Source organism: Aristolochia californica, unplaced genomic scaffold, assembly GCF_029961685.1.
Source record: "Aristolochia californica isolate CCGP_79_NKW_82.1479 unplaced genomic scaffold, dmAriCali1.0.hap1 SCAF_3, whole genome shotgun sequence".
In the NCBI taxonomy this organism is placed as follows: Eukaryota; Viridiplantae; Streptophyta; class Magnoliopsida; order Piperales; family Aristolochiaceae; genus Aristolochia; species Aristolochia californica.
Window position 1 is genome coordinate 45,796,236 of NW_027181992.1, and position 23,081 is coordinate 45,819,316.

Below are 23,081 nucleotides of genomic sequence, written 5' to 3' on the forward strand. Positions count from 1 at the left end.
GAGAGAGGGAGCAGAGAAAGAGAGAGGGTTGCGGGAATGCAATGGCAGAGAGGGTATGCGGCAGAGAGAGCCCCGAGAGATAGCCCCGCGCGAGAGTCATGTAGATGATTATCAAAATCGGGCGGAAAGTGCTTTCCGCCCGTTACTCTTGAGATATGAACTCTTGATTCATGTATATTCATGTACATGACATGAATTTGGGCGCTCCCTAATGACATCAGGACATGACCTGCGTAATGCGCATGAAGATCATGTCCTGAGTCATGTGCACTAACCCCCCTAATACCAAGTGCGAAGATGATCATCATGTACATGACGACATGATGGACATGAACTTGATCTTTATGTATCCATTTGGGGGACTAACCCCTCGAGCCCATCCGTTTCCCAAGGGTCCATCACTCCTCAGGGCTGGGACTCTCCGGGTTCGTAAAACCTCGTTTCTTAGCGGCTCCCAGGCGCCGGCTTTCTACTCTCGATAGAGTGTGAGACGTCGCGGAAGCTTGTCCTGGTTGCAACTGGTTTTCTCGCCCTCTCATCTAGATCTGCTGTTCGTCAGGCAACAGATCGGGAATGGAGATGGCGCTCAGGGATGTTTTCTTACTTATAATTGTTGTTTCTTCCTCGAGTTTTGTTGCGGGTGATTCGATTCATGGTTGCGGTGGATTTGTCGAGGTAAGTAAATAGTGAGTTGGTGTGGCGATTTAGTGTTTCTCGAGTGCGCCTCTATGTTTCTGTTCGCGTATCTTTATGTGTTTTTGTGGGTTTGGCCAGGCTGGTTCGTCTTTAATCAAGTCGAGGAAGCCGTCTGATGCGAAATTGGACTATTCACACATTACAGTAAGGCACTTTGCGACTTTTAAACTTAAAGGCTTTTAGATTGTTTTGTTCCCCCTCCCTCTTTCTACTACTACTATTACTATTACTACGACGGTAACCACAGTTACTAGGTATACTACGATGTTGTCTACTATGGATTCGAATTGGATCAACGATATAAAGGTCGAGTTGCATAATTATTCTCAACTATACCTCTTTCCTCTTGCTGATTCTTGGTCCCAAACAACTCATTCTGTTTCTTTGGCATTTTATGATAACAATTGAACTCAAGCGGAATGTGAATGTGGAAATTATCTTTTTATTTGAAATAATTTCTTTTTCGCTATGATCCAAAATTTTCCCGTGCCTGGGAAACTTTACCATGCACTATGAATAGGATGTAGTAACTGCTTATCTACCTCCACAAATTGTAGGTTGAGCTTCAGACGGTTGATGGATTGGTGAAAGACAGGACACAGTGTGCTCCTAATGGTTACTATTTTATTCCTGTTTATGATAAGGTAATTGTTTGTTATATGCTTACACTTTGCTCTCCTTACGCATTTTTTGTTTTCAATGGACGTAGGCCCTTTTTTTTTTTAAATATCTTGCAATATAATCTTCTTAAATTGAACTCCAAGTTCCACATTGTCTAGGGAAACGTGGCTCATGTTAGAATTGCTTTGTGCATTGCTACCTACCAATTGTGTTCGGTGACTTTGATCTGTTATAGTTTGTTTTTGTGTTGTTCTCAAATTTAATTTTCTAGCTTATTCCAAATGCCACGGTTGCCAAGACATGGTATTTTGACTCGGTGAGTCAATCAGATTCTCATGAAGGGATATCTCAGATCTGGGTATCAGTCTCACCCCTTCTATTTCGGCAAGTTCCCCTGACTCACCCTGAGTCCTATTCAGTCCAGTTGTTGACGTAACCCAAAATGGGTGATCTGACCTGGGTTTCCAAGGTCGGAACGCCGGGGTCAATACAGCTTCCAAGTGTGTCTGAAGTTAATCACATCTGGCTTTTAAACTGCTTGGCTTCTTTACATTAGCATGTAACCACATGCCTCTAGAGAGGCATTTGTCTTCAAGTTCTACTTTCATAAAATTTTTGCTCGCAGGGTTCATTTGTCATCAAAATACAGGGACCTGATGGATGGTCTTGGGACCCAGATAAGGTGAAAACGAATGCATTTACTTGTGTCAGTTTCTGAATGTACCTTCAACATATCTCCATCTTTATCAATTTGCAAATTTGAAGCAGTGTGTATATTCTTCCAGGTTCCTGTTATTATTGATGAGAATGGCTGCAATTCAAATGCAGATATTAACTTTCGCTTCACTGGGTCGGTATCTGAGGATTTGGGTTTTTATCATATGAAAACTATTCGTTGAAATCTTCTTGATGTTTTTTCTTGTCATATTATTGTTTTAGGTTTACTATATCTGGAAGAGTTATGGGAGCTGTTGGTGGAGAGAGCTGTTCCTTGAAGAATGGAGGTCCTTCAGATGTAAAGGTTGAACTGTTATCACCCATGGATGATGTCATAGCTTCTACCTTGACGTCATCAGTAGGCAACTACTCATTCACAAACATTATTCCAGGTATGGAACAATAACTCGAAACTATCCAGTGGGCAACGGTAAAGAAAAGTAGCTTGCCTAGCCAAATAGCTGCCAACTAACGACAAGGAACCAATCCACAATTTCTTGCCCCCTCCCCTGTGTCTGTCCATGTTTTTACTTGCGAGCTTAGTATAAGGAGCTTATCCCTTTTCTCACTTTGCTTCTTCATATTTTCATTGTTTTACCTTTTTCTTGTAATTTCCCTTACATCAAATTACCTCCCAGCTAATTATAAGGAACCTATCCTTTTTCTCACTTTGCTTCTTCATAATCTCATTATTTTACCTTTTTTTGTAACTTCCCTTACATCAAAGTACCTGCCAGCTAAATATAAGGAGCCTATCCTTTTCTCACTTTGCTTCTTCATAATCTCATTGTTTTACCTATTGTTATAATTTCTCCTTCCTTTCCATCATTGCATAAGTGCTTCTTATGAATAAGTATAATACATGTGCGCGCTAACTCTGGTTTGTCGTTGGAGTCGAAACTTCCATGAGTTTTTACCCTCCATGGGTAGTGGTGGTTTTGCAATTGGACTCTCGAGAAGAATGTTCTGTATCTTCTCTGCAGCTAATATGTTCACTGGTCTCATAAAGTGGTTGCTAATGTACTAAAGCAGCTCTTGCTCCTTTAGAATGCTCATTTTATGTTACAAACTTTGTGTCAGTGTGTAACTTATTTCCTGCTTTAGATTGCTTATTTTGTTTTATAAACTTTGTATCACTATGTAATTTATTTCCTTTCTTTATGTTTGTTTCATGTGGTTTGCTGCTGCCGCTGATGGTTTAGGAAATTACAAACTGCATGCTTCTCATCCAAGTATAAAAGTTGAAACTAGAGGTTCCCCAGAGGTTCATCATTCTAGCTTCACTCTACTTCTTTATCCTTTCTACTTTTCTCTTTATGCATCACTACCTCATTTTGTGAGATCCACATTTTTTCAGGTGGAGTTAGGATTTGGAAATGCTGTCGTAGATGATGTCTTCTTTGTCCCTGGATATGATATCCACGGGTTTGTAGTTGCACAGGTAACTCTAGGAGGTTGCATCTAACTGTCTCACCAAAAGGAAAATTTAAAATTCTAGACATTCCTAGAACTGTGCCTATGGGATGTTCATGTCAACTGATGTCCAATTTTTCTTTACTCTCCTATTGCAGGGAAACCCAATCTTGGGTGTTCATGTATATATATATTCAGATGATGTCTTGAATGTGAACTGTCCCCAGGGTAATGGTAATTCCCCCTGGCAGAGAAATGCGCTATGCCATGCCATATCTGATGCAGATGGAAAATTCACATTCAACTCAGTTCCTTGTGGTAATTACTCTTCATCTGATAGTCTATTACCTGCTAAATGAGAGGCAAGAGGCTAGGGGCAAAGAGATGTAGCTTCCGTTCCTCGTAACTTAATGACAAATGAGGTTTTACAACTTGCAGGCAAGTATGAGCTCTTACCTTACTACAAGGGTGAGAATACGGTTTTTGACGTTTCACCTCCTTCAATGAATGTACCTGTTGACCACCATCATGTAACGGTTGCACAGAAATTTCAGGTAAGAATGGCGTATGGCCAATTCTTGTGCAAGGTTTATATCTCAGAAGTACAAGGAATCCTTATATTAATTAGAATGTGACAGAGTTGTTTGGTCCTGTGCAGGTCACTGGATTTTCTGTTGGTGGCCGTGTTGTTGATGGTAATGGTATTGGTGTTGAAGGTGTTAAAATTATTGTAGATGGTGTTGAAAGGTCTATAACAGATGCTCAGGGATATTACAAGCTTGACCAGGTGTCTTTACTTTTTCTTGTGACTTGTAAGAGGTAATTTTCCAATTATTTATTCTCCTTGGTTTATATTCTCTAATTATTTTTTGTGTCCAGGTTACATCCAAACGTTATACGATTGCTGCAGAGAGGGCTCATTACAAATTTAATGGTTTAGAGAATTTCATGGTAAAAAATATGTTTTGGAATCCTTAAAAATTACTGGATATATGGAATAATAGATTCATCTCTCTTTGTTCTTCTCTGTTTCATTAGCCATAACCATCAAATTAAATGCTAGGTTCTGCCTAACATGGCCTCTGTAGAAGATATTAGAGCAGCTTATTATGATATTTGTGGCACAGTTCGCTCTATTACATCAGGTTACAAGGCAAAGGTAACTCTTCTTTGAATATTGGACTTAGGAGAAAATATGTATTCGTTTAAGTTACCACTGGTTACAGAGCACAGGCAAACTTCTTATAATAATTATCACAGGTTGCATTGACTCACGGTCCTGACAATGTTAGACCTCAAGTCAAACTAACAGATGAGAATGGAAGTTTCTGCTTTGAGGTTTGTTGGCATATAATTTTGGTGGATCCATATTAACAACTAATTGAATCACCTCAGTCATTCAGTAAATTTTTCGTGTCTGTCATTATGTAGGTTCCACCTGGCGAGTACCGGTTATCAGCTCTACCAACAACAGAGAGTTCTTCTGGTCTTTTGTTTCTGCCATCTTTTATTGATGTGACAGTGAACAGCCCAATACTCGATTTAGAGTTCTCTCAGGTAAAAATGTCAACTTCATTATTTCTGTTGTTTTTTTTTTTTTTTTAAATAACAATGAAAGAGGTGATTGTATTAAGAAGAGAGCCTCATGGAAGGAAAATTACAGAAGATCACATAACAACCATTATTGTTGTTATTATTGTTTTCTGTAAATTTTTTCTTAGGAGTTTCTTCTGTTGAGTTTATTTTATTCTGCAGAAATGATGATGAATTTCATTTAGTTTATTTAACTTCTGAAACTGTAGGCACAAGTAGATATTCAAGGAAGTGTTAACTGTAAAAACATCTGCGGTCCATCAGTACACATTTCACTTTCACGATTAACTGGTAAACATAAAGAGGAATTAAAGACAATTGCCTTGACACAAGATAGCAGCGACTTCACATTTCCGAAAGTTTTTCCTGGCAACTATCTGCTTGAGGTATAATCCTTTTCTTTGTGCCAATGATCTTTTCAAGTAGTTCTGCTATGCAAGATCTAAACAGTTGATGGCATATGCAAACTGGAACCTACTGACTTGTAGATTGGTACTCCAATTCTTTTTTAAGGTGAAACATGAATCTTTATCTGAGGAGGATGATTGGTGCTGGGAAGAGAGGTCTATTCATGTGAATGTCGGTACAGAGGATAAACAAGGTGTTCTCTTTGTTCAAAAAGGTTACTGGGTAAACATCATTTCAACCCATGATGTAGATTCTTCCTTACATCAGCCTGATGGTGCCAGTCTGAACCTAGCAGTGAAGGTATCAATTTCAGATTTACAAGTAAATATTCATTTGTTTTAACCATTCATTAGATTCCCCAATTTATATTTCCTCAATGTATACTGCAGAAAGGATTGCAACAAGTGTGTATAGAATCTTCTGGAACGCATGAGCTTCATTTTCTAAACTCATGTATTTCATTTGGGAGCTCTTCAGTGAAGTTTGATACTTTGGATCCATTGGTATGTAATATACTACCGTTCAATGTTCTCTTTCAAGTGTCTTGCTATGCTACATCCCATTTAAGTGTTTTTTTTTTAATGCAGCCCATATACCTGAAGGGTGAAAAATACCTTCTCAAGGGAGTAATCGAGGTTACTTCAAGTGTAGAGCAGGAGGGCCACACATTGATGGAGAATGTCATTGTTGATATACTGAGTGAAAAACATGAAGTCTTAGGCACAAGTCATGCTAAGCTCAGATCTGATTCAAATGATCAAACAGGAATTGCCATCTATGAGTATTTAATCTGGGCTAATCTTGGTGATTCATTGATCTTTGTTCCTCGGGATTCAAGGTAATACTATATTGGATTGCACTATGTTCTTCAATTCTAATATGTTCCTTTTTTGCCTTAAGAGGTATATGTTCTTGTTATCATGAGCATTTTATGTTTTTTTTGTCTAAAAATTTGATATTATGATAATTTTGGACTTTAAAGGTCTCAATCTGCAGTGTACTTTGTGGTACATGGTTGAGAACTTAGTATCTTCTACTTTGATTGCTTTGTATAGTTCTTGATTATTTCATTTTCATTGTTATTTTTTACCCAGAAATAATGAGGAAAAGAAGATTCTGTTTTATCCTAGAGTGCGCCAGGTAGGAGCTTTGAAATGTTTACATATTCATCTATTTATTTATTCATTTGTATGTTGAACTCCATACCATGCTTTTGTGAGACTTGAACCCAAGACTCTATATTAGAAACCATCTTATGCAGCCATTGGGCAAAAAGGTCCAATCTATCTTAAAATGTTTAATTAATTTCATTGATATTTATCTCATGTGGTACATTTCTTGTCTGGTAACTTGTTAAATAGGTTACAGTCAAAAGTGATGGTTGCCAACCTCCTGTTCCTACCTTTGTTGGCCGGATTGGTCTCTATATCGAAGGATCAGTTTCTCCCCCTCTTTCTGCTGTTGGTATCAAAATTCTAGCAAAGGAAGAGAGCAGTAACGCTCCGCTGACAAGAGGTGAAGTGGCCCTGGAAACTAAAACGGGAGAAAATGGCTATTTTATTGGAGGCCCTTTATATGATGATACAACTTATAGTGTGGAGGCCTCAAAGGTATGTATCTACAAGTTTTTTATTGTGTAAGTGCATATTCATTTGGTTTAGTTACTGTTTTGTGTGTGCGGCTGTGTGCAAATTGCACATTAGTTACATTTATTATATGAAAATGAATTGAATTGGCTCGTCTCATATTATGCTTCTCAACATATGCAGCCCGGCTATCATCTTAAACCAGTTGGCCCAACTTCTTTCTCTTGCCAGAAGCTTAGTCAAATCGTTGTACATATATATCCTGGCGAAGAAGCTAAAGAATTATTTCCTTCTGTGTTATTATCCTTGAGTGGGGAAGATGGTTACAGGAACAACTCAGTTAGTCATGCTGGTGGACACTTCATATTCGATAACCTTTTTCCTGGAAGCTTCTATCTGCGCCCGCTTCTCAAGGTTCTTGAAGCTCCATTTATCTATATAATATAGACATACATTTGTGTTGCATTCATGTTATACAAAACTAGGTGGTCATAGGGTGATAGATAGATGGTAGATTACCAGAGAGTATGCACCTCATTTTTGCTGATAGAATTCTCTCTTTTTGGTAGGAGTATTCATTCTCTCCTCCTGCACAAGCAATAGAGCTTGGTTCTGGCGAATCTAAAGAAATTATTTTCCATGCAACCCGTGTTGCTTACAGGTATGTCTTTCGTGTTTCTATGATCAAGTTTTTAACCCATTATGCAAGCTTACTAGTTGTGCCATATCCCATGTCAAATTCATGAACAGTATTCTCATGCTATCTACAATATATCCATGTCATTTATGCTGTTATTGGCATTGAGTAGTTTCTTTTTGCAGTGCCATGGGTGTAGTGGCATTACTTTCTGGGCAGCCAAAGGAGGGTGTTTCTGTTGAAGCTCGGTCAATGTCTAAGGGTTATTATGAAGAAACAACCACTGATTCCTTGGGCAATTATCGTCTGAGAGGACTTCTCCCAGACACCACTTACCACATCAAAGTAGTGGCAAAACATAACTGGGGAAGCTCAGGAATTGAACGTGCCTCTCCAGAATCTGTCACCATTAAAGTCAGTGTTTTCATAATGATTTCTTGTTATCCTCTTTTATATCAGTGGGGATAACTCCTCTTTCATATGTTGGCTACATAATGTTTGGAGACATGGAGCTTATGCAAAAGATTCCTAAATATTTAGCTATATTATCTGAGAATTGTTTTAGCAGTATTGCAAATACTGGAGTAAGGATGTTATTCTGCATGAACTAAGTAGTGCATGAATAGAATCAAACGGAATTTTTAATGGATTATATACTAATTTAGAAACTGATTCCTTGGTAACTTTGGGGGGTAAGTTCTATATAATTATTTGATATGGTTAGTTTTTAGTTTGAAACTGACAACATAGCCTGCTTCCCTTCCAAAATGACTAATGTAGCATGTTTATTTCTAACCCGTCTCCAAGATCTTCCATAACTGTAGGCAATAGAGGACCTTTACCCATTAATACCCTCTCTTGCATACTTGGCCAATATAACAAATAGTCAAACTGCTTCAAGACATGGAGTACATGGACAGAGGCTACTAACAGAAACGAAATTGAGCTTTGAATTACTGTAGTACCATAATAAACTAAGCTGATTCCTAAACTGAGTATTATTCTACGTGCTGATTAATATATTCATATGGTGATATTAACTCTTGAGAATAGCTTGAGACATAGTATCTAATAATCTAGGTGTAGAATTGTGACATAACTTGAAGCATTTATGGAATCCTAAAGTTGTACAACCCTTGTGATTGATTATTGTTTAAGACATTTTTTCTTTTTTTTTGCCACCCCATGGGGAGTATCATGGGAAGGAACTAACTATTCACATGCACCCTAAAAAATGTGTTCTTGAGGTCAGTTTGGATAAACAGCTTAAGGAGTACTTTGCTTTTGTGGCCTACTCCAGAGAACATAAAATTATTGTTTTCATGGTAGAATAACTTTTTTAGGCAATTACCTTTTTTTAATAGCTTGCAATTTTAAAAGAAAAGAAAAAAATAAAAGAAAGGCAGTTCATCCTTTTGTGTTTTTCAAACAAGGATAATTATGTCTTCTTTGGAGCAACAAGTGACCTGTTATCTCACCTGGATTGCAGGATCTCAAAACAATGGTCTAAATGAGTGATGGGGAATGTTGGGGCAATAGGTCCTTAGTTCTATATTTGGTTAAACATTCACGTCGACATTTTTCTTATGGGGGGTCTATTTTATATTTGAATCTCTTCCGTTTCAGGACTGAGTTGTCTTCGTGAACCTTATTATATTCAAATAAGTACACCTACTAAGAAGAATTGTCACTAGTATAGAAGCTCGAGGCACAAAAATGTTGTGGTTCATATAAAAACGATATACATTTTTATGGTTGTTGTGTGGTTGTTGATGATCTTTTCTGATCCTTTTATCTTTTGATTGGGAATCTTGCATATCCTTGTTACACTCAGTGGATACTTCCTTTTTCTCTTTCCTAGGTTGGATCTGAAGATATCAAAGGCTTGGATTTTTTGGTATTTGAACAGCCAGAGATGACAATTTTGAGTGGTCATGTGGAAGGGATTGATCTTGAAGAATTGCAACCACATCTATCAGTAGAAGTTAGATCTGCAAGTGACCCCTCAAAAATTGAATCAGTTGTTCCACTACCTCTTTCCTACTTTTTTCAGATAAAGGACTTGCCGAAGGGTAAACACATTCTTCAGCTTAAATCAGGTCTCTCATCAAGCATACAGAAGTTAGAATCGGAGGTTATTGAGGTTGACCTAGAAAAGCAGTCCCAGATCCATGTGGGGCCACTCAGATTCAAAGTTGAAGAGCAGCACCACAAACTGGTACTTGTTCTCTTAGTACATGAGATTTATCAATCAAAATTTATCATTACAATCTTATTATTAGCGTTGATACGTTTTGTATTTTCAAAGTAGATCTGTAATGATGCCTTATTTGTTTTTAGACCTCGCTACTCAATTTAGTCCTAGAATCAAGAAATTTAACCGATTTTGGTCTTTTTTGATGATGAACTTCGATAGAACCATGACTAACATGTATACAGTATGTGAAAGTTGGCTTTACCCCTCATAAATAAATCTTTTTGATGGGAAAAGTTTACTGAGTTCCACTATACTTGGTAGGAATTTAGAGCTTAGTTTTTAATATAATTGATCTTAATGTGGGAGTTTTTGCTATTTTAGATGTTGTAAGTGGAAAAGTAAGTTGATGACCTGTGATAGAAAGAATATTGTTAGACTCCAGCAGTATTTCCTCTTTCTTTTTGAATGAATTGCTGTTACTTTTAGAAAGAAATAATTCTGTGAACAAGGTGAAGCATCCTTTTAAACTACAATCTGCATCCGTTTGTTCAGGAACTAACACCAGCTCCAGTGTTTCCTCTCATTGTCGGCGTCTCTGTTATTGTGCTCTTTGTCTTTATGCCAAGGTAACTGACTTCCATGACTTTTTGAACTTTTAATTCTTTTAAAGTCATGAAATGGTTTATTGACTAAATTCCCTTGAAACATCAGGATGAAGGATTTATATCAATTTACTGTGGGGTTGACCCCCTTATCTACTTCAACATCTGTCAAGAGGGAAGTCCGAAAGAACATCGTGAGAAAGAGAACTTACTGAAGAGCACCATGGATCAACAGCCACTGTTTGTGTTCAACGCTAACTCATTTTCTTTTCCTATATCGGTACAGTTTTGTTTGGATAGCCGTTAACAAAGCACAATGCCATGAAATCACTGTGGTCAGAGATTTTAATCTGCCGAGCCAGCATTGCTATAGGGTACAAAAAAAAAAAAATGCTGTAGGTAACTTATCTCTGCATAACTGCATGGGGGAGTAGGAGTAGGTCTAGGTCTCGGTCTACTATTTAAGAGATGTTCTTCCTGTAATTCAACTTTGTTAGGGGCTAACCATAAAGGTTGTTGAAGGAAACAGAAATGGAAGACACGAGGCTACAGCACAAATCTTATCAGTTCTGGCAAGGAAACAATTTTGACATTTTAATAAAAAAATAGAAAAATGATATGTTTCTAATGGTTGAATCGATTACTGCTCTATCACTTATGGTTATTGTGTTAGCTCCATGGAGTTTAATCTTATTGCTTGATCTGAACCAATGGCAAGGTAGAACTATTTATGGTTCAAGAAGCTTGGCTTTAGTCACTCTTCTCTGTTTATGCAATTCACCATGTAAATCCCTTTCACATTACGCAATTTTCTGAAAATTACAAGGATAACATTTACATCTGTTCAATTGTTGTAAATCAAAGAAAAGAGATGCATCCCTCTAAATAGAGCAATTACTATTACTCTGGAGGTGCAACTAATGCGATTTTATCTTTTTCTTCTTACCGTTTCTCTTTTGTGCTTAATTAGCAGATACTCTATAGATATCTCTCCATAGAAGACAACAATTTCAATTTGCCTTCTTTTCATCCCATTATTAAAGCATGTCGAGGAATTTAAGGCCATAATCGTTTTGGTGTGCTTATTACAGTAGTTCATACCAGGCACCCTCAAGCTTAGTGAGGCTCCGAGCTCATTTTTAAAAACCCGAAGATATAATAAAACAGCAGCCTAAGTCTCGATTGTAAGTCTTTCTTAAATAAAAAGTTTAGCAGATTTACCAACCCCGGTAACCAAAATTTTCTGGAATGTCACAAAATTTCAGTAGAGGGTCTGTTTGGAAACCCTAGAAAAAAAAAGAGAATTTAACCATTATTATTCAAAAAAAAATATAGTTAATAAAACTGAGATAAAGATCAAATTCGCCTTTTCGCTAACTATTTTTACGAATAATAATGGTCAAATTCTCATTTTTTTTTTTTTCCTTTTGTTCACTATGGGGTTCTAAATAGACCCTAAATGATATTTCTTTCGATATGTCAAATATACTTTAAACCTCCTATCATCATTCTCGTTTCTCAAATGCTGGCCTCACAACAAATACAATCTGCTAATGCTACACTAGGAATATACATAAACTCAGACTTATGGCTACATAAAGCTTCATACATACTCGAATACAGAACCATAAATGAATAGATTGTACCTGGCCTTTCCTTGGTGAAAGTATGTGAAGGCAAAGTAATGGAATATTGCATCTTTACCTGTAGCTTCCTGCAGAGCAAAAAGAGGAGCTTATCAACAGCATCACCCACCTAGCAGCAAGGTAACAAACAACTTTCGGATCAAATACCTTGGGCTCCTCTGTCAGTTGGGCTGCTAAAGAAAGCACGGTTCCCATGTAAATAGGTCAGCAGATACTGAAGAAGTACCAAGACATTCACCATTCTTACTTGATGTGAAAACTTCTTTTGTATACTGTCTGGATCACCATGTACAATGCAGAACTCCAGCAGATCCACACAAGAAAATGAACGGATCATACTATGGATTAGTATTGAGAATCAAATGAGAGAAGTTTCCTCTGTTCATCCGTCGGATTTGCCAACCACGAACAGAACAGCAATGCAGCTCCAACTACAGAAGAGACAGAGAGCATTGCTAGAAACCCAAAGCGTGAGAGATCATTCGCAACAATAGCAACACCCAGCATTACAAACTCTGCTAGGCTTGCTATGGAAACCTCGGTTGTTCCAATTAGATTTGCTTTATTAGAAGGGATTCCAGTCTGAAGAATCTGTGCCCCCACTACATCATAGGACATGTGACCCAACCTGGACAATACCTGCAAGACAGATACACAAGGAAATATGATTCATACCAGTGGAAGACATGATAAAACAAGAATATTTTCATTGTAGAAATTCTTAACTTAAAAACATAAGTGACTTCCTTCTTGGTAAGTAAGATATAAGAGACTTATGATGCTTACAATCAAAAAGAGGAAGAAAAGAAGGGGTGTTTTATGAGATAGAGAGCCGCTCCAATACACAGCAACAGCAACAGAGAGAAGTGATGCTTGGAATATCAAGCCAGCGGCTCCAGCCTGGCAACCAAAGCCATACCATTATTTAGGAAGCAATTAAGAAAATTGGAATGATAATAAGGAAGGGAACTAAACCTTTAGTATGCCTAGCCGTTTGACAAGACTTGCAGAGATGAATGTTGCAGCAACACCCATAAAAGCACATAACCCACTAAATCCACCAATTATGGATGGATTAAGACCTGTTAAGATCCATAGCAAAAATCCATATCAAGTAGTGAATCAGAAGTGAAGCAGCTCAAAGCCGGGCCATCTGAAAACATTGGATAACGGATAATTTCCACCTCTGCTTCAGTTCCATTTCCCAGGAAGCCATTTTTTTTCATAAATTTTATTGGACAGAAAGAATGAAAATTCCAAACATACAGAAACTGATGACATGTCTAATTACATGTAGAGTTTGTCTGGACAACTACTCTCCAGCTCAGTGAAATTACCTTCATTATTGCCAAATTGGCACTAAATCTTATGAAAACTAAAACAACTTGTATATTATTCGAATAAAGCTTTCCAAGATTCTATAACAACCATTGACAACATAATTTGTAAAACATACCATGCTGAGTTAAGAATGCAGTCATCAATCCCCCTGGAGTAAGAACAATGTTAAAATACAGAAGCACGTAAGCAACACTTGCTGGGAGAACAGGCTGTTGTTTATATTCCGTCCACCCATGTTTGATGGCATCTAGACCTTTTTCCACTGCATCATAAAAGTGATTGAATAACAAATACAGACTTTATCGGCCAGTATGCTTCAGAAGAAAACCTAATAAACAGGAATCACCTAAATTTCCCGGATCAGGAAGAGGATGGCTGGCCATAAAAGGTTTCTCACAGCTATTAAGTAATTTACATCGCTCCAGAACATCAGTTGAGAGCTTGTTGGTTAAAAAGACAAACAGCATCTGCAGAAATTGAAATCAGATGAAGAAAAGGCACCACTGGAATTAACCAAAAACAGAAACAGAGAGGTAGAGAAAGAGAATAAATTACCACAACAGGCAAGGTGCATATCATTAAACCCGCAGCAAGCTTCAAACAGGTAACTGTATCGTACTTGGACAGAAGAATGCCAAACACCGATGCTCCAGCTATCTAAGGAAACATAAAAGAATCAAATAATCATAAGCCGCTGAAACACACATTAAAGTGCATAACAATATTGCCCCTCCAAGGCTTTATGTACCAAAAAAGCACACGGTTTACTCATTTAAGTCTAAGAATGTTGAAGGTCCCAAATAAACATTAAATATACACATAAAATATACTTTTAAGATTAGCTTGAGATGTCTAGAATGCTTTAAAGAGGTCACAATAATATGAGTCACTGAAGATTGAATCAGACATGTCAACACAGACACATTTTACATAATATATATATCAGTTTCTTTGTTTGCCCAAAAAATAAATAAATAAATAAAAATACTTACCTCACAAAGGAGATCAATACGGCTTAGCATTGCATTAGCTTGAGCTAGTGCGATTGGCCTATTTGAACCTGCTAACTGCACATTGAAGTGGACACTTGTATTAGAAAGAAAACTATCATTAATACAGAAATGAGAAGAAAATGAAAAACAATTATTTAAATAGTGAAAGAAGATTAGAAAAACAATTAAGAAGACGACCTAAATAAGACAAAAGTAATTACCAGAACAACCCAATCACGCTCAAGGGCAACCCCCAATGCCAAGCCTGATAGTCTTTCAATGGCACCGGCTAGTACTAGTACAATAAACCAAGGTTGGAACAGTACAGATGTAGCAGAAGTGGGAGGGACACTAGTAAGTGCTTGAATTATCATAGCAGCAGACAGCAACTGCGCAGCTGCCTGGAAATTTTGAAAGTAGTAATAGTAAGAAGAGTAAAAGTAGGAATTACCACAAGTTTTCATTCCAAAATTATAATAAGGTTTCGAATGGGGTGTGTGGGCACTGACAGGGGGAGGGGGGATGGTGGTGTTTGATCAATTTTCAGGAATAACTTCTAAAATAAGTTGAAGTCAAAGAGTCAACCTGGACAAAATTCAAACAGTTATACGCAGGGACTCTGGGAAAAGAATCCATCAGGTTACCAACCAACGGGCCTCCGACAAAAATTGTCAGCTGCATACCACAAAGTCGGTCAAAAAAAAAAAAAAAAAACCACAAGTATGTTAACTTCAAGCAGACTAGTATATGATTTACATCCATGTGTATGTACCTTTGTGAAAAAACTCACAACAGCCACAGGTAGAAGGCTTGGATGAAGAAGTGCAACAGCTGCAGGCCAAGCAAAGTTCCAGAGCTGTTCAACCAAATTTCCAGCCAGGGAACAAGCATACAAGGCTGAGAATAAATATGTAGAGTGAGTGGACAAAGCCAGATTCTTGAAGTCTGAACATTTAAGTCTTGTAAAACTTCAAGAGGTAGAGACAGCTCACCATATAAAGCCGCAGGATGGGCTGGGGTGGCTGCTAGAGCATCTTGTTCCTCTTTAGTAAGAACCTAAAATTGAAGTTTTCAATTATATTAGAAGAAAAAGTTGAAAATGCATGAGTTATCAAAATCACAAAATAATCCAAAATAGACATGTAATAAAAACCAATGACTGGGAATTAGGTGCCGTACAGGTAAAGTTGTAAGTAGATTATCTATATAGGTGTCTTCAGTCAGTAAACTCAAGGGCTCAACTTCAAGGATCTCTGATTGCAGATGGACAACTGGAATAGCGCAACCATAAGAAACATCATCTGGAGCCTCATCCTCTGTAGCCACTTGGTTAAAATCTACATCAGTATTTGTAATGGAACACCTCGAAGAAAATTTTGCAGGCCTGGAAACAGGAAAAATAAAAATGGAAATGCATCAAATGTATCCACTTCTAAAGCATTGAGTTTGAGTGACAATTAGACTGATGACAGACGATTAAATCAATCAAACAAATTAAGTCAGATGCGTCATTTAGATGTTCAGTTTGTGACAAGTGAAGCCTCAACCTGCACTTGCTATTATTACAGAATATACCTGTAAATTTCCCAGAAGCTGTACACGCTGGCTTCAGCACATCGCATCAAATTTTGTAAAATATATACTTCATGTCATTCATCTAATCCATCAATATCTTTTACAAACAAAGAAAACGACTCAACATCATCAAAAGTAAAGAATGCTACTTTCCAACTTTCTCTTGTAATACCACTCTCTTTTTGCAGCACTCTTGGCAAGAAAAATCATCCTCGTTTCTCAAAATTTTAACACCATAAGCAAATTCAAATAGCTCCAGGATTTCAGAGAGAATGGTCTCTTATTCTCAGAGACAAACAAAATTAAGACCGAACTCAGTGCCAACACATCTTATACACGTCTACTTTAAATTAACGACAATTTCGTATCATGTAATTCGCGCACTCTATACAATCCAACACAAGGTCCATTTTTCTAAACATAATTAAAAAGAAAGTTTAGAATCAGTTCAAACAACAGAAATAATCTAATTGTTAAAGTACCCGAAGGTGGGCGCCAACGGATTCAACCATCTGCAAGGGAAACTTCTCCGATGAAATGCACGAGGCGGGGGAGATGAAGCAGCTCGTCGGAGGGATAGGGAAAAGAGAGAAGGAGAAAAAGAGTGAGAGACGATAACCAACCCCATGGATGTTTCAGGAAGATGGGATTGAAGAAGCAGCAGTCTTCCTGCCTACTCATGCATGCAAGATTAACAATAAAAGAGAAAAGACACCACGTATCCAGACTTTGCAGGGCTGGAATTAGGGGCTAAAAGATCCTTTCCGAGGAAATGGTGGAAGTTCTTCGGGTACTCCGGCTGCGGCTATCCTTATCTATCCGGTCCCTTCACTCGCCTGCAGGAAGACGGATACAACCATCCGAAGACCAAACAGAGGTTATCAATCTCATGAGAAGCCGTTACTGTGAGACCCCCACGAGACGCCTCCTTATTTGAAATCGGATGCGAGGAGTTCCCAGTTTTCTTTGCTTTCTGGGAATGCCGTCTGGGTTTAATATTATACTCAATCCTGTTTGTGAATCATGTTTACGTTTGAAATCAGATGCGAGGAGTTCCCAGTTTTCTTTGCTTTCTGGGAATACCGTCTGGGTTTAATATTATACTGAATCCTGTTTGTGAATCATGTTTACGTTTGCAGTGTTCCGTTTCAATGCCGAGGGGGTGCGTGAAGGAAACTAAAAAGAAGCAGAAGGACGTAAAAATGAAATCCGAACACGAAATCGACGTCCTTATCGGGGGACACATTAGACTCCGGGTTTTATACCCCAACCCCATCTTCTCCTTGTAAACGTTGTCCAGTCGATCCAAAACAAGACAATAATGGCGACTCCTACTCCGCCTCCCCATTGCTCCATCACGCCCTCTAAACTCTCCCAAACCTCTCTCCAGAACCACCACCACTTCCCCCAGAACCACCACAATCACCACCACTCTCAGCAGAACCAGTGCAACGTTTCCCTCTCCTACCAACCCGCCGCCTATCACCACCTCTCCGCCGAGTTCCGTGGCCGCCGATCCACCCGACTCGTGTCCAAGTTCCACTTCAATCGTCCCAAGCCCCCCGGACCCGGTCCCACTAGGCACTCCTCTGTCGCGGAGCAGGCGCTGCATCTCGCCGTTCGCCTACCCGATGCTGCCTCCAACGACCCCACCTTCCAGAACCTTCTACTCTCCTTCGCCCCCAAGCTCTCCCTCCCCGAAGACTACTCCTTTCTGCTTCGGGAACTGGGTAACCGCGGCGAGCTTTCCAAGGTTCTGCAGTGTTTTCACTTCGCCGTCGCCCGAGAACAGAACCGGGCCAGCCAGGGGAAGCTTGTCTCGGCCATCATCAGCATCCTTGGTCGCCTTGGTCATGTAAATATCGCGAGGTCCATCTTCGAAGCTGCTCGGGCGGAGGGGTACGGTAACACTGTCTATACTTTCTCTGCTCTGATCAGTGCCTATGCCCGGAGTGGGCTATCGGAAGAGGCGATTAGGGTTTTCGAGACCATGAAACAGTCTGGATTGAAGCCCAATCTGGTGACTTACAATGCTGTCATTGATGCCTGTGGCAAGGGCGGGGTTCATTTTGGACGAACTCTGGAGTATTTTAATGAAATGATTAGAAACCGGGTACAGCCCGATAGAATTACCTTTAATTCGCTTCTAGCTGTCTGCAGCCGCGGTGGGACATGGGATTCTGCCAGGGATATTTTTAATGAAATGGTTCGACGAGGAATTGAGAGAGATATTTTCACCTACAACACTCTTCTGAACGCTTTCTGCAAAGGTGGGAAGATGGATTTGGCAATGCAAATCATGGCAGAGATGACGGAGAGAAATGTTGGGCCAAATGTGGTCACTTACAGTACTGTTATCGATGGCTTTGCCAAGGCTGGGAGACTGGATGAAGCTTTGAATTTGTTTAAGGGAATGAAGTATGCAGGGATTGGACTGGACAGGGTCTCCTACAATACTTTAGTCTCAATATACGCCAAGCTTGGGAGGTTTGAGGAGGCGCTGGGCGTCTGTGCAGAGATGGAGAGCGCAAGGATAAAGAGAGATGCAGTTACCTATAATGCTCTTTTAGGTGGGTACGGAAAGCAAGGCAAGTATGACGCAGTGAAGTATTTGTTCGAGGAGATGAAAGCAGAACACTGTACACCCAATGTCTTGACATACTCTACATTGATAGATACATTTGCTAAAGGGGGTATGTATAAAGAGGCCATGGAGGTGTTTAAGGAGTTTAAGAGTAGTGGATTGAAGGTCGATGTTGTTTTGTATAGTGCTCTTATAGATGCTTTGTGTAAAAATGGTTTCGTACAATCTGCAGTTGCTCTATTGGATGAAATGACTAGGGAGAGGATTAAGCCAAATGTTGTAACTTATAATTCAATCATCGATGCATTTGGACGAGCTAAGAGTGCCCAAATCAGAGAAATTACTGATGATGAGATGAGCAAGGCTTCGGTGGACCATGTGAAAGACCTCAAGGTGGGTCTTGCCGATGAGGATGATCAAGTCATGAAGATTTTTGAGCAGTTAGTGGTAGAAAAAGAGCAGCTAGTGGTGGAAGATTTCAGGGGAAAGTCGCAGGAAATAGGATGCATTTTGAGTATGTTCCATAAGATGCATGAGCTGGAAATAAAGCCAAATGTTGTCACCTTCTCCGCTATTTTGAATGCATGCAGGTATAGATTCTTGTGTAATTCTTTTCTATCTTTAGGACCTCATAGTTGTCATTTTTGGTGGGTTGGAAGTACATTTCATATGATATAGTTAGTAGTAATTGTTTGTAATCCTCTGCTTGACAATTATATGTGCTATGGGCTCTGAACAGAGTTTATTTGCAGATTGTGCTTTGGGTAGAATTTTGATGGGCAGGTCCTTGGATGAATTTCTTAAAAGGATCAAATTTTAACATGTTTGTGTGTTCATCTGCTGTGACTGATAAGGACCTATCAAGTGAAATCTCTGCTGCATGTCTACTCTGTGATCCAATAGTTCAAAGTGCCTTAATGATCATTATCAATAAACATCAACAACCTTCCTATTCCAATATAAGCAACTGAGGTTTCAATTCAAAGTTTTCTTCTTGATAGGACTCTGGCTTACATCTAACTGCTGGTGGATATTTTTCTGTTTTGCATGTTACATTGTTCAATCAACTGTTGAACAAGATGATTTTGCTGATACGATTCTGTAGGTACAGAAAATCATTTTGAGTTGAAGTCCACTTGATTACCGTCTTAAGTTATGATGGTTGGGTTTTGTGAATAAGAGTGTTTACTTGCACATCATTCAGTTCAGTATTTGGAGTCTCAATTTTTATTCTACAAGCATTTGGCATTTGGAGTAATTGTCTTTTCCCATTTCTCAGATTTGTATGCTTTATCTTTCTCCACTTTCATCATGTCCTAGTAGTTACAGACCCGACCTGCTCAAATGCACAACATACATGCTGAAGGAGCAGTCAGCATTATTTGATTTTTCATTACATATAAGTCCTCCATTCTTTTCAGGTTGCAGTTTTTTTCAACTTTTCACTTTCTTGAGCATTTCTGATAAATCAAGCTAATCAGTTTGTACAGTGGATATTCTCCATGTAACTAATATTATTTATTTGGCCTGATGCATGTTGAAGCCGTTGCAATTCATTTGAAGATGCTTCGATGTTATTGGAAGAGCTTCGGTTGTTCGACAATCAGGTGTATGGTGTGGCACATGGACTTCTAACAGGCTTCAGAGAGAGGGTGTGGAGGCAAGCACAAGCTCTTTTTGACGAAGTTAAGCGCATGGACTCTTCAACTGCATCTGCTTTCTATAATGCATTAACAGATATGCTGTGGCACTTTGGCCAGGTAAGTTTAACCCAACTGTTAAAAGTTTTATCGTTTTATCCTTATGAATGATGCTATGGTTACTTCAATCTGTTTCCTTGCAGCGGCGCGGGGCTCAGCTTGTGGTACTTGAGGGAAAAAGGCTGCATGTTTGGGAGAACTTATGGAGTGAGTCCTGTTTGGATTTGCATCTCATGTCTTCTGGTGCTGCTCAGGCTATGGTTCACTCATGGCTGCTTAATATACGATCGGTTGTTTTCAACGGGCATGAGCTGCCCAAGTACCTAAGGTACAGGCTTCACTTTCTTGCCTCTAGATTCCAAAGCCAATCATATCTGCATCAAAACTCATAGTTAACTTATGTTGCATCTCATTCAATCCTCTACGGCTGGACAGCATTTTGACAGGGTGGGGAAAGCACAGCAAGGTGACAGGAGACGGCACCCTTCGGCGTGCTGTTGAAGCCCTTCTTGCAGGAATTGGTGCTCCCTTCCATCTCGAAAAATTCAATGTTGGCCGGTTTAGATCCGAGGGGGCAGTGGTTGCTGCCTGGTTGAAGGAATCAGGCACACTGAAGGTGCTTATTCTTCATGATGATACAACACACCCAGAAAGCGCGTTTAATCCATTTCATGATTTGCAAATAGTCTCGTAGCAGCTGCCAGGCGCATCTTTTCGATCTCTAACAGCCTTTGTCCATATTGTATCAATGTAACTCTTTGAGATGGTTGCCTTCAATGGTCATTGATCTCGGGTCTTCACCTTGTCTTTCTTGTAAAGTGGGAAATTCCTGTTTCGGAAACAGAGATGTTCTCCGTACTTTATCGGCAGAAAGTTACGTTTCGCTCTTCGTCTTTTTTCCTCAATCTATGCGTCCCGGTCGATGAAAGAAAATTGTACGCAGAAAACTGTGAATTTTCTACATAAATTTAAGCAACTTTTGCGCAGTCCCAGTTCTTAGGCGCAAGATTGAAAGCAGAAAATGCCGAGGAAGCATCCAAAAGCTCAAGTCATCTTAAACCTACGGAATCTTCCTCTGCAGTGTTACTAAACTCATAAAAACCTGAAGAAATGTAAAAAAATTCCATGCCGAAAGCATCAATCATTGAATATTTGATTAAACAAAATAATTGATTCCTGCTCTCTTGTCGCATCCATGATCTTCTTCACCATTTGTATGCTTGTATCGCCTCAACAAGCATCGAACATATCTCTATCGAGACTCTTTCTACCAGTTCCTGAGTTGAGAACCATGGTCGCCAACCCACTTTCCTCCGTACTCGTAACCGGCGCCCTGTTCCTCATAGCCTACTCCTTATCCAAGCTCCAGCCCAAGAAAAGCAACTTAACCGTCTACGTCCACGACTACCTGAGCGGACCAGACGCTTCTGCAATTCCAGTGGCCGGTAAAAACGGAGTCAATTCCGACGTTCTGCACTTCGGAACCCTCATCGTGGTGGACGACGTGGTGACAGAGGGACCGGACATCAATTCGAAAGCCATCGGACGGGCCCAAGGCTTGTACATCAACTCTGCCTTGGACGGGAAGGGCCTGCATCTTGTCTTCTCGGTGATTTTCACGGAGGGGGAGTTCAAGGGAAGCAGCCTGGAGATTCAGGGCGCAGATTTGTTCTCTCTGAAGGAGAGGGAGTTCAGCGTGGTGTCGGGAACTGGGTATTTCAGGTTTGTGAAAGGGTACGGGATAATGGTGACGGAGTTGATGGATATGGTGAATTTGAGGGCTGTTCTGAAGCTCAATATCACTGTTAAACATTACTAGCTTTTATATTTGATGTATAGAATACTTCGAACCAAACTTCACTTATTTTTTCACTAATCATGGCTGTGTTCGATTGAAAATCACATATAAAGACTTCTAAAAAAATTTACAGTTTCTTAAATGAAGTTTCAAGTTTGAGTCTCTTTTTACCTCGAAGGAAGAAGAGAATGTCTCATTACTTGTTTAGGCACAGCCCCAAAGAATAATCAGAGGTAGCTGAATCTTTATTTCAGGTCCAATTTTAACAAAAACAGAGAAAGGAAAGCCTAGCGCGTCCCTTCCAAAAAGCTCCATTAATGGCCGTCTGGTTGGGAGATTCCGGGATATATCCCGCAACAGAAGTGGACCAGACGACGGTTGGCGACGCGGAATCATTGCTCCTTACCCAACTTGAAAACGCTAGTCTTGACTCTTGATTGAAAAGAAATTTGTTCTCTTCGATCTTTAGAGAACAAATTTCACTGTGTTTATTTATTGATCGTTGGCGCCACATTCCTTTCCCAACGGCAGAAATCTTTTCAACAAAATCATATAAAACTGAGCTCAGTTGTTGCATTCATGGCGCCTAACGAACACGATTAGCAATTTGGTGCCTACTGGAAAGAATTAATCCATGGCCGAAGGATAATTGATCGGCCATGACTGCACGTCTGAAAGGAGTAAAAGTACTTCACAAGTTAGAACTGCCTGCATGCGAGACTGGAACGGACCCTGAAGCGGGTACGGAGTGAGGTCTGCACAGGGATCAGCGAACGCACGAGTTATAGTTCGATCTTACGCCCGTGTCCGGATGCAACAACCACGCGACACGTCAGCGCGGATTCGGGTCTGGCTCCACCGCACCATTCCGACATGCAGTTACGGATTTTGGCGGGTCGTCAACGTGTCATTTGCGTAATTTCAGTCTATTCCATGAGCTCTTTCGTTGAGAGGGAAAACGCGCCCACCCAACTC

At 39.5% G+C, this 23,081-nt stretch overlaps 4 protein-coding genes across 4 annotated transcripts; 3 read left to right on the forward strand and 1 right to left on the reverse strand.

Moving 5' to 3' along the window:
* The first annotated feature begins 394 nt into the window (after nucleotides 1-394).
* LOC137958442 (uncharacterized) lies at nucleotides 395-10,827 on the forward strand. Its single transcript, XM_068805455.1, has 27 exons — nucleotides 395-675; nucleotides 775-840; nucleotides 1,254-1,340; nucleotides 1,943-1,999; nucleotides 2,103-2,167; nucleotides 2,257-2,426; nucleotides 3,237-3,298; nucleotides 3,392-3,475; nucleotides 3,606-3,765; nucleotides 3,886-4,001; nucleotides 4,106-4,234; nucleotides 4,327-4,398; nucleotides 4,511-4,606; nucleotides 4,708-4,785; nucleotides 4,879-5,004; nucleotides 5,250-5,426; nucleotides 5,554-5,748; nucleotides 5,838-5,951; nucleotides 6,036-6,286; nucleotides 6,543-6,588; nucleotides 6,810-7,058; nucleotides 7,218-7,448; nucleotides 7,604-7,695; nucleotides 7,857-8,085; nucleotides 9,533-9,889; nucleotides 10,421-10,494; nucleotides 10,580-10,827. Exons 1-27 carry the CDS (start codon nucleotides 574-576, stop codon nucleotides 10,683-10,685), a joined length of 3,591 nt encoding a protein of 1,196 aa, XP_068661556.1. The 5' UTR covers nucleotides 395-573; the 3' UTR covers nucleotides 10,686-10,827.
* Nucleotides 10,828-11,840: 1,013 nt separating this feature from the next.
* Nucleotides 11,841-16,833, reverse strand: LOC137959843 (solute carrier family 40 member 3, chloroplastic). Its single transcript, XM_068807228.1, has 14 exons — nucleotides 16,507-16,833; nucleotides 15,629-15,833; nucleotides 15,442-15,505; nucleotides 15,222-15,346; nucleotides 15,035-15,124; nucleotides 14,671-14,850; nucleotides 14,450-14,524; nucleotides 14,013-14,114; nucleotides 13,804-13,924; nucleotides 13,573-13,719; nucleotides 13,092-13,198; nucleotides 12,903-13,016; nucleotides 12,264-12,755; nucleotides 11,841-12,184 (listed from the first exon to the last, which is right to left on the reverse strand). Exons 1-13 carry the CDS (start codon nucleotides 16,650-16,652, stop codon nucleotides 12,462-12,464), a joined length of 1,770 nt encoding a protein of 589 aa, XP_068663329.1. The 5' UTR covers nucleotides 16,653-16,833; the 3' UTR covers nucleotides 11,841-12,184; nucleotides 12,264-12,461.
* A 239-nt stretch (nucleotides 16,834-17,072) lies between these two features.
* Nucleotides 17,073-21,310, forward strand: LOC137960028 (pentatricopeptide repeat-containing protein GUN1, chloroplastic-like). Its single transcript, XM_068807482.1, has 4 exons — nucleotides 17,073-19,198; nucleotides 20,152-20,368; nucleotides 20,452-20,636; nucleotides 20,744-21,310. The coding sequence occupies exons 1-4, from the start codon at nucleotides 17,346-17,348 to the stop codon at nucleotides 21,000-21,002; spliced, it is 2,514 nt and encodes an 837-aa protein (XP_068663583.1). The 5' UTR covers nucleotides 17,073-17,345; the 3' UTR covers nucleotides 21,003-21,310.
* Nucleotides 21,311-21,410: 100 nt separating this feature from the next.
* On the forward strand, nucleotides 21,411-22,127 carry LOC137960029 (dirigent protein 11-like). The gene has a single exon (XM_068807483.1). It carries the CDS (start codon nucleotides 21,504-21,506, stop codon nucleotides 22,125-22,127), a length of 624 nt encoding a protein of 207 aa, XP_068663584.1. The 5' UTR covers nucleotides 21,411-21,503.
* Nucleotides 22,128-23,081: the final 954 nt, after the last annotated feature.